Below are 10,385 nucleotides of genomic sequence, written 5' to 3'. Positions count from 1 at the left end.
GCCCTTCCCTCCTCCTCTGCTCGATCCCGCAGGTTGACAGAGGGTGGGAAGGCAGCCAGGCACACCCAGCCCTCCAGGGCAGTAAAATGATCCCTCTTTTGCCCTTGGGCCAAGCCCAGCTTTTCTAACGGATAAAAGGAGAAGCAGTCGGGAGAGCTCACTCTCCTGGTCTCCAGCCCAGCTTCCCTGAGCTTTTGAGTGGTGGGGGGTGTTGCCGACACTCACCAGGCAGCCATGTCCCGCTCTGTGAGCTTCAGCTCTCGCTCTGCCGCCATCCCAGGGATCAGCCAAGTGCGACTCAGCACCGTCTCCTCGACCCGCGGACTAGGAGGGGGTGCCAGCTTAGGCAGGGCAGGTGGCTTTGGCAGCTCCAGCCTTTACAACCTCGGCTCCAACAAGCAGATCTCCCATGTGGGTACTACCTATTACAGCGTTCCCGCTGGAACCAGCTACAGAAGCATGGGATTTGGTGGGACACTCAGCCCCACGGGCATTCAGGAGGTCACCATCAACCAGAGCCTCCTGACGCCCCTGAATCTGGAGATTGACCCCAATATCCAGCGGGTGCGCAAGGAGGAGAAGGAGCAAATCAAGACGCTCAACAACAGATTCGCCTCCTTCATTGATAAGGTGAGATGTTGGAAAGACTGATAGCTCCGTGGACATTGCCTAAAAGCAGGTCTGCCCCAAAGCTCACTTAACCCCGGGGGAAATTCATAAGCGGGGTCAGGATCAGGTCCTCAAGAGCATGGTGTGATTTGCCTGCTGCAACCCAGTAACTCTTTAATTAAAGCCCTGCATGCTTTGCTGTCAGTGAAGGGGTTTGCCCTGCTTAGGCTGGCTTTGTACCCCCTTTATTTAGCTGGCATTGCCCCCAGTGCAGGTGCAGGGTTTAAAGATCAAACCTGCACCCAAGCACAGCACCACCAAACTCGGGGAGGAGGGTAATCCTCCCGGTAGAACAGACCTTTACCTAAGTCAGGGCTCGCTGTGTTTGTTTGCACTGCCCTGTACCTCTGTGGCTTTACTCTCTTGCACTAATTAATCCTGTGTAAACTTCAGCTCTGGCATCCCCGAAATGCAAGGAATCCAGACCTGGAGTTTGAGTAATTGGCTGACTTTTGAGGTCTGTGGATAGCTTCTGTCAAGCGTCAGGCAAGCAGAATCTGCTTATCTTTAATCCATATAAAGCCTTGAAGTCATAAAGCAAGCCCCAGAGCAGCAGTTCCCCCTCATGTTTTTATCACCCTCCAGAGTTTAGGTCCTTCCTATGAGCAATCTAAATTCCTCAGATACCGGCCAGAGCTGTCCTTCCCCTGGCTGCAGACTCTGTAGTGGCAGCTCCCCCTTCCTCCTGCTTTCACAAATGACCTCCTGGTTGCTTTCCAGGTCCGCTTCCTGGAGCAGCAAAACAAAATGCTGGAGACCAAATGGACCCTCCTGCAGGACCAGAAGACCACCCGGAGTAACATTGCCCCCATGTTTGAGACCTATATCAACAACCTGCGGCGCCAGCTGGATGGGTTGTTGAACGACAAAGGGCGTTTGGAGGGCGAGCTGAAGAACATGCAGGATCTCGTGGAGGATTTCAAGACCAAGTAACGTACAATGTTCCCACCTAACAGGGTAGTTGAGCTGGCAGGTTGGTCAGGAGCTTGGCAGAGATGTCCCCAGCTTTTCTGCTAGGCAGGGAGATTTATTTTTTTTTTCCAGCCATGAGTTAGGTTGGCCAGGCCAGGGAAGCTGCCTGGATTTGTCCAGGCTGGATCGCTCGCTGTTCCTGGCACGTTCTTCCCACATGGTCTTTGGTGGCTCCATTGCTTTGGGGCCTCCTCAGGGATGGCTTTGGGTTGGATGTGCCGTTTTTGGGTCTGTAGGAACCCCACGGGAGCTCAGCAGGCTGGCAGGCGGGGAGCCAGCCGCTGCTTGTTCTGTGGGTGGGTAATGGAGCAGGTGAGCTGTTATTTTTAAGCAACTTTTTCAGTCTAAATCGTGTCGCTTGGGAGGAGTCCCATGAAGAAAGTAGCCTTTGTCCCAGCCTGTGCCCAACCCAGCTGTAAAGGGGAATGCCTTTAATTAAAAAAAAAAAAAAAAAAAAGGAAAAGAAAGAAAGAGGGAGCTGGCAAACTGGATCGAGCAGGAACTGAAAACAAACAGATCTGATAATCCCCAGGGTGTGTTTAGGGAAAGTCAATAGCCAGTGATTCCCAAGGAGGTGCATAGGAATGATGTTTCCCCCCGCCCCGCTCAGTCACTTCTACCCTGTGCCCACCCGCAGCTGCACTTTGCATCTCTGCAAGGCAGCAGCACGGGGCTGGTTTGCACCCAGAGGAACTGTAGCCCTAATTTTAGTTGCATGTCACACGACTGCAAGGTGCACAGGTGCATATTTATTCCTTCAGCTTACAGGTCCACGTAAAACCCAACCCTGTCTGTGCTAAGAGAAGGGGAGCAAGAACTGGGAGCCTGAGATGCTAGTGCAGCAGAGGGAGTGAGGCAGTAGTAACGAGCTCAGAACCTGCTTCTCCCCATTTGTACGAAGAAAATACCATCTTCTGTGTAGGATACGTAAAACATGACTAGCGCTCTGTGTGTCGGTTGTAATGTGTAATTTACACAGTAATTCTCAGTTTACATCGGGGGGTCAGGAAGGAGATTCCTACGCACGAGGCTCCAGGGGATGGGCTCAGTCCCTTACTCGGAAGCTGCGTTGATGAGGGGTGCGGTTTGCAGCAAGCAGGGGTAGGAGCAGCCTGTGTCCGCGCTGGCCGGGTGTGCTGAGGTGTGCTGAGGTGTGCCGGACTTCCCAAGGCACGTCGGGAGCCAGCGGAGAACGCTGCGTGACTTGGTAGTTCATTGATCCCTGGTGGAGCTTCCCCCAGGAAATGAGGACTTTCACAGACAATTTAAGAATAATTCAGTCTTTTTACCTGTTATTTATATATCAGATATATTTATTTACCTATATATATTTACCAGACCGTCCATTCTGCGCTGCAGGCTGTGCAGTATTACGCAGCACAATCACGTAATTCCCAGGTCATGTATTACTCTGCAATAGCAACAGATGCAGGTCATTGGTTCCAAAGGGACAGTGTCCATCTATGCCAGTGTGGGTGGGCAAGCTTCCAGCATGGAGCAGCAGGGGAGGCACACGAAGGCCGTTGGAAGTGAAGTGGCTCACACTTTGGAAGGCAAATTACAGCACCAGCCACGCAGGGACTGTGTAAATAGAGAGCAGTGTTCGAGCTTCGGCAGCAGCAGTTCTGACGCAGCCGGAGCAAGTGGTTCCTGCTCTGTTCCTGGGATGACTTTCAGGATTCGTTCAGCAGATTCTTGCTGTTGGTTTCAGCGGGTTGGCTGTGCACAGGTTGGTGGAAGGCAGGCTCTGAGGGCCAGGTTTGCAAGTGGTGCAAATCCGCAATCCTTCCGTAAAGTCAATGGAACATGATTTTTAGCTGCTGTGGGTCTGGCTCGTTCCATCTAAAGGTGAACACCTAGAGGAGGGTTGTAGCCGCTATTAGAAGTCAGTGCAGCTTTGAAGCGTAGCCACTCGGTTCAGAGTGAGGATAATTCCGTTTAACTCTTACCAGGACAATGGCATGTGATCGACACCTGCACAATATTCTCAAAAGTCTGGAATAAGGGAGCGTGCAGTGAAAGTGGCATTAGCAGGTGCTTTGATCAGCCTAGAGAAATGCGTTGAGTCTGCTTGCGTCTCTTCTGCGTTTGTATTTGTTCTCTTAAGGGGCAAGTGAAAAAGCAGAGAGCCTCAGCTGTCCGTGAGTGAGGACGAGGCACAGAAATCTTCCTAAGTGCAGTGAATTTTAAGGAATATGGCAAAGCAGGGGTGAGAAATGCTTTCCAGGTTAGTGGTCTGGCGGTGTGGGACCAGAGTAGCTTTCAGGCATCAGCTCGTCCAACCAGTACCCTGGAACTGTGGCGCACAGCTGGTACCTCTGGTGCAAAGCACACATCGTAGTTGTCCAGCAAGGCTCTGCCTGGGGCTGGCTTGCTTGGAGAGGTCACAGGCTTTGCTGGGGTGGCTCACAAAGAGAAACGGAGGGAGAGGGAAGAGAATCGGGGCAACTCTTCACTGTGATGTTTTTTTCCTTTTACCCAGGCTCTGACTTCACACCAACCCCTTTGTTGTTTTTTTTTTTTTTTTTTTCTTTCTGGCAGATACGAAGACGAAATCAACAAGCGCACGGCAGCAGAGAACGACTTTGTGGTGCTGAAGAAGGTGCGTGCCATGGGGGTTGGCTGGGACTGATCACAGATGTTTGCAGCCCGTCTCCCCCTTCTGCCCCTACACTCCCTTTGCTCCAGCTGTGCCTAGAGACCTGCAGGTGAAGAACTGCAGCTCTCATTTCTGGCCTCTCTGGAGGCACCAAAGTCTCTCTAGGGAGCTGGGCAGGAGCGCTGGATCCCAGGGGTACCAGAAGTTATGGCTCTGTTTTCCTTTGGGGTGTTTCCTAAGGGCTCCCTGGACGGTTCAAACTGACAGTGGACTTGCAAACACAGGCCCAGGGGACCCTGCAGAACATGTGGGATCCTGCACACCAGCAATATTTAGTATCAGTAGATAGTTTTAGGACGTGGTGGGTCGTTGGGCAGAGAGCAGATGGCTCAGGGAGCTTGGTGGGCTCATGGCTGCTTTTGAAGCCGTCAAAGGCTGGGTGAGCTAAGTCACCAAAGCTGTAGCATTCTCAGTGGATTATCACTCTTTTTTAGGATGTGGATGCTGCCTACATGAACAAAGTGGAGCTGGAGGCCAAGGTGGATGCGCTGACGGATGAAATTAACTTCCTGAGGTCTCTCTATGAAGCGGTAAGGTCCCTTCTGCTTCTTGCAGCTGCTGCAGTGTAGCACCACTAGCGGGTGAAGAACAGTGAATGGTGACTGAGACCATTAATGTGCTGTTACCAGAGATGAGAGGGGTGATGGAGACATGGAGTCTTCCCTTACATAAGGAAAAAGAAGCCTGCAAGTAAAGTGTGTAACCTGTGAATAGTCACAGTGATTTCTCTGTCTGGAACATGAGATGAATTTGCTGCCAATTTAGCCAGGACATGCATTATTTTTTTGATGCTGTTAGTATGAAAACAAGGAAAACCAGTGTATTGCAGCCAGTGCTGTAGTGCTGGTGTGTGCTGTGTGAGAGAAAGAAAGGAAAGCTCCTTATCCCATACTCCTTCACCTTACCCACTGTTTGCAAGGTAAGAGATTGATTGAACAGGTCACATTGCATCCTTGGGTGAGGTGATGGAGTTTGGCCGTCTTGTTGTTGTGAAGCTGATGCTTAAGCTCCTTGGACTGGCATTTCGTGCTGTGTTCTTACCTCAGGAGTGAGGTAAACTAACCTTGCTGTCCAAACGTGGGTGGTGAGTAGCTCCATTTCTGCTGCTGTTTGTTACTTTGTGCTTTGCAAGGTTGATGGGATTCAGATGGTTTCCTACTAATTAATGATTGTTTTGACTGAATTCTTCTTATCTGCCTCCCTTCCCCTTTTCTTCTTGGATTCTCTCTTTAATTGGCTTCCAGAAAAGGGTCCCTTAAAAGTCAGTGATTAATGGTATTGTTTTTAATTCGACTGGCAGGAGCTTCGTGAGCTGCAGGCCCAGATCTCTGACACCTCCGTGGTGCTGTCTATGGACAACAGCCGAAACCTGGACCTGGACGGCATCATCGCCGAGGTCAAAGCGCAGTACGAGGAGATCGCCAACCGGAGCCGGGCAGAGGCAGAGTCCTGGTACCAGAGCAAGGTGAGTTATGGGAGAGATAAAGGCAGTGACAGCTTCTGCTTTTAGCCAGAAAAAAACATGTTTATGGGAGAGATTTCAGCCAGCTGATTGACTGCCGGCCTGACTCCATCCTTTTCTCTTGCCCTGTTTTATGTCACAGTACGAGGCGCTGCAGGTCACTGCTGGGAAACACGGAGATGACCTGCGCAACGCAAAGAACAAGATCTCAGAGATAAACCGCATGATCCAGAGGCTGGAGGGTGAAATTGAAAACGTGAAGGCCCAGGTGAGGAGCTGCCCTTCTCCTGCTGCAGAGCAGTGGATTTAGCAGCAGCAGCTGTGCCAGGGATCTGGGCGTAACACAACATGGGTAGAAACGTTTTGGGGGTGGCTGCCGTGCTCACCCCCACGGCTGAGAGTTGTGAGCCACAGGGTGCTGACAGGCAGCTGCACAGCTGGTGAGAAGGAGCCCGCAGGCCACCCCGCAGCGCAGAAGGGGAGTGATGCAGAGCCGCTTCCAAAGGGCAAGGCTGCATGTGGTCCCCCTCCCAGCCACACACATTCCTTGTGCCCTCCTGCTTCTGGGAGCTTTGTCCACTCCCTTTTTGCAGAAAGGAACGCTGTGTTTGGGCGTATAAAAGAATTTTCCAGCTGTACGGGAGTTCTGTTTGCTTTCTCCCGGGGCTCTTATCGGTTTATCAAAAGGCTGGTGAAAGCCAGACCAGTGAGTGGTTGAGACCATGTTCAGGGCTGAAAACTGGCTGTGAATAACCAGGGTGCACGAAGCTGGAGATAAGCCAGTGTGATTCATGCGTTCATATTTATTTGGTTTCAGGGCAGGGAGGCTTCAACACACACTTACAAGCAAGGAGCTGACCCAGCACAGCTTTCTTGAGTAATGAGAGTATAAAGCACAGGTTCGTTGTGAGCCCTTCCTGCCAAACATGGGGCTTTTTTGGAGGTGTAGGGGCACAGCTGAGGGTGCATCGGACTGCCAGCTCAATGCGGCCCCACAGGGATGCTTTTGGGGTCAGTCTGCATTGTTTGGTAACTGCAGGGCTGCTCCAGTCCAGGCTTGCCTCGCATCAAAGCTTGCTGGAGACCAGCTGGCTCTGAACAAGCTGTGGGGCAAAACAGGAGAGGAAACCTGAGCTTGCAGTAACCCTCAGTGTTGTGCTGTTGTGTGCGGCGTGGGTGGGCTGAGAAGCTGAGGAACACCTGAAGAAAGTCTTCTGAAAATGTACCCAGTGGAGAGAAATAGGGTCTGCCTTATGGAAGAACATATCTTGGGGTGAGATGAGCTTCCTTTGTAGGCTGATCTCCATCCAGTGCCCCCAAAAATGTGTAGGCGTGAATTCCTAGGGATGTGAGTTGAGCAGATGGCTCCAGGGCTCTGCAGATACACAGGGATGGTCTGGCCAGTAGATGTCAGGAGTCCATGGGCAGTGGTGTGCTCCATCAAGGAGGTGAGATGCCCACTGACATACCCTGCTCCGTCCTTGCAGCGTGCCAAGCTGGAGGCGGCTATTGCTGAAGCCGAGGAACGTGGCGAGTTGGCTGTCAAAGATGCCAAGGCAAAACTGGAGGAGCTGGAGGCAGCTCTGCAGAAGGCAAAGCAGGACATGGCCCGGCAGCTGCGCGAGTACCAGGAGCTGATGAACGTCAAGCTGGCCCTGGACATCGAGATCGCGACCTACAGGAAGCTGCTGGAGGGCGAGGAGAGCAGGTGGGGGCAACTGGTGGGCTTTACGTGGGGAAGGGTCCAGCCCTTTGTTCCCTTTGCTTGGGGACACTGTGGGGGCCCAATTCCAGTTTCTGCAAGGAAATGCAGAAGAAGAAACCTTGCATTTGAAATTGAGTTTTGGTCTTGAAAATGCTTTGGCTGAAGAGGCAAATCCTGGGGAAAATTTGATACTTACGGTGAAAACAGGCAAAGAGGAGAAAAGTTGTTTTCCATCATATTCAATACTGTGGCAGAGAATTTCCGAGTGGCTCAAATCCCCACGGAATTAGGACAGAGCTTCCATGCTCTTCCAGCTCCCCCCGGGTGATAACAGAGCTTGTAAATGTAGGGCCAGAACAAAGCGCTGGATGGCACACTTATCTTGTCTGAATTATTTACAACAGCAATAATAACTCACTGCCATTGTCTCCATCCCCAGCGCCGAGGCCCTGGGGGAGCACTGAGTAATGCTGAGTCTCACCCATCCTTTTCCTTTCTGCCTTTGTGTTTTTCTTCCCTGACAGGTTGGCTGGTGATGGAGTTGGCAGCGTCAATATCTGTGAGTTGATTTTAGAATTTGTAACAGTTACACATAGGTAACGTGTGTGTTAAATACACCTATGGAAGATGCAGGTGAGGACCAGCTGGGTCGGTGTGGTGGGGCCTCGCCGCGCCCTGCCTTAGCTCCTCAGCCCAGTTAAGCCCCTTCTCAAGCAGGAGCCCCCCGAGACAGAAGCTAATCGTGTGCTCTTGGCTCCGTGGTGGACTTCAGCTCAAACTCATCTGTTAGAAATTTAACTTGGGAGAATGCTGATCTTTCTTTCCTCCTGTTTTTGGACAGAGAAAAATGTACTAATGACAAAATGCCTTGCCTAATCGGAGGTTAGCACAAAGGTGATGTTAGAGGGTGTCTTTCCAGCTTGGGAGGCACCGAGTGATCACCGTGCCTGGACACTGGGTGGGTGCTGGTGGCTCGGGGAAGCTGTCTGCAGCTCTAAACCAGTTGGCTGCACTTTTCATCCACTTCATTGCTGCCGATAGCTGGTGAGCCGCATGCCCACAGCCTCTTGGGTGCACCCAGAGATGAGCTGGGTGTGTTTATGATACGGGGTTCTCCGTGCTGCAGCTGGTCCTGAGCCAGAGCGAGTGACGGAGAAGGGGATGGATTGCTCAGCCCCCACGTGCATCTGGCTCAGCACAGGGAATAAATGCTCTGGGCCAAAACGTGAAAGGGATTAGTGTCCCAGGCCCTGTGTTTTGCGGGAGATTGTAGAGAGTTTTCATCTGGTTGCTGCAATTTAAAAAAGCCATTTTTGTGGGAGCGCCAAGCCGGGGTTGAAGTTTCCTGGTGCTCACATTTTGTTTCCTCCTCTCTGTGCCACAGCTGTGGTCAGCTCCAGCGGTGGAGGTGGCTATTCCGGTTCCAGTGGACTCCTGGGAGGAGGAATCGGAGGAGGCCTTAGCCTGGGAGCAGGCATGGGCAGCGGGGCGCTCGGCTTCTCCTCTGGGGGTGGCTCCAAATCCTACACCGTCACCACAACCTCGTCCAGCAGGAGAAGCTTCAGGAAGTAACTACAGGCGTGGAGAGCAGCGGGGTATCAGTTACGTGGGAGGAGGGAAACCTTAAAAAGAAAAGTCGTGTTGCCTTTTATAGGACAAATTGGCTGCAACATTTCTGCAGTGATGAACGAATTGGAATAAGACACATCAGAGCACCTGACCCTGCCGTCTCATGCCTAAGGCTTGATCCTGCACTGTTGAACTTGGCGGGAACCGTTCCACTGAGAGCAGGTTCAAGCCTGTAGGGTGAAATTTATCCAGTGAAGCAGGCGGGATAAAGCTTTTGTTACTTGTGTGCTTGGTACCCCCTGCTCAGGGCTGGATTTCACCCTTTGAAGGGCAAAGTAATCATGTGAGTGGCAAGCTATTCTGCATTTCTTGCTGTGGTTTTACAAAAGAGACCAGAAGATTATCTCCCTCTTAATATGGTTTGGAAGACTTTATTCCCTTAGGCTTCTCAGAGAAGGCCAACCCCTGTTAAGATTTCAGCCTGGGTTTGTTTTCTTAAAGTATACCAAGAAGTAAACAGTGAAACTGTTCTGGGCCTCTCATTTTCTTTGGAAATGGGCTCAGAAATGGAATTCAACAATTTTCCTCCAAACGAAGCTGGTTTCTCACCGAAAACAATGCAGAGAAATGTACTTGCAGGCTCTTTATAGGAAAGTAACTCATAAAGAAGCTCCCCCGCCCATTCCCTCTCCTTAAGAGAAGCCCGAAGCTTAAGGGATACAAAGCTGCTTAAAATGATAAGTAGCACATTAAAACAGGAGGTAACATTCCCCATCCTCGGGTGTCTCTGATTACCACCCTGTATTTTAAAGTGTGTCTGTGATAGTGTAGTGATACCTGGTGTCTGTACTACAGCGAGGAAAAAGCGTGTTTTGTTGATGCATCATTACAATAACCACTTGTTCCTGCCAAAATGTGTCTTCAACTTAAACATGCCAGGGAAATAGTTAGGTCGTTACTGCAGTAGGAAGAATTGTTAGATAAATAACTCCAAGAAACTGCGCAGAATTGTCGCGTCGCGTGCTCAGCCATGTCCTAGCAGTGTATCTTTGGTTGACTTTTTATGCCTTTGTGGTCTGAGAGTTTGTCATGAGGCCGCTAATAAAGTTTCCCTATTGCATGCTTCTTCGGTCCCAGCGGAGTTCCTTGTCTGTGCTGCCCAGGAAAAAATCCCAATGTCACCCACCCCTTTCCGGCTGTGTCCCCCGGAGCAGTGCCACGCTCTGCTCAGGGTCAGGGGTCAGGGTTTGCTGCCTGCAGTCTCGTTCCTGGGTGAGTGTTACCTTGCCTGCTCTGCACCGTCTGGGCAGTGGCGGGACGGGACTGGTTTTGTTCCAGCACTTTGCCTG

The 10,385-nt window shown here is 51.3% G+C and overlaps 1 protein-coding gene across 1 annotated transcript; it reads left to right on the top strand.

Annotated features, from left to right (window-relative positions):
• The first annotated feature begins 228 nt into the window (after positions 1-228).
• LOC130141146 (keratin, type II cytoskeletal cochleal) lies at positions 229-10,161 on the top strand. The gene is made up of 9 exons (XM_056321880.1): positions 229-630; positions 1,390-1,598; positions 4,183-4,243; positions 4,735-4,830; positions 5,601-5,765; positions 5,905-6,030; positions 7,250-7,470; positions 7,992-8,026; positions 8,852-10,161. Exons 1-9 carry the CDS (start codon positions 235-237, stop codon positions 9,037-9,039), a joined length of 1,497 nt encoding a protein of 498 aa, XP_056177855.1. The 5' UTR covers positions 229-234; the 3' UTR covers positions 9,040-10,161.
• The last annotated feature ends 224 nt before the right edge of the window (positions 10,162-10,385 follow it).

This window comes from Falco biarmicus, chromosome 19 (assembly GCF_023638135.1).
Source record: "Falco biarmicus isolate bFalBia1 chromosome 19, bFalBia1.pri, whole genome shotgun sequence".
NCBI classification, from domain to species: domain Eukaryota; kingdom Metazoa; phylum Chordata; class Aves; order Falconiformes; family Falconidae; genus Falco; species Falco biarmicus.
This window is presented reverse-complemented; position numbering and strand designations above follow the sequence as displayed.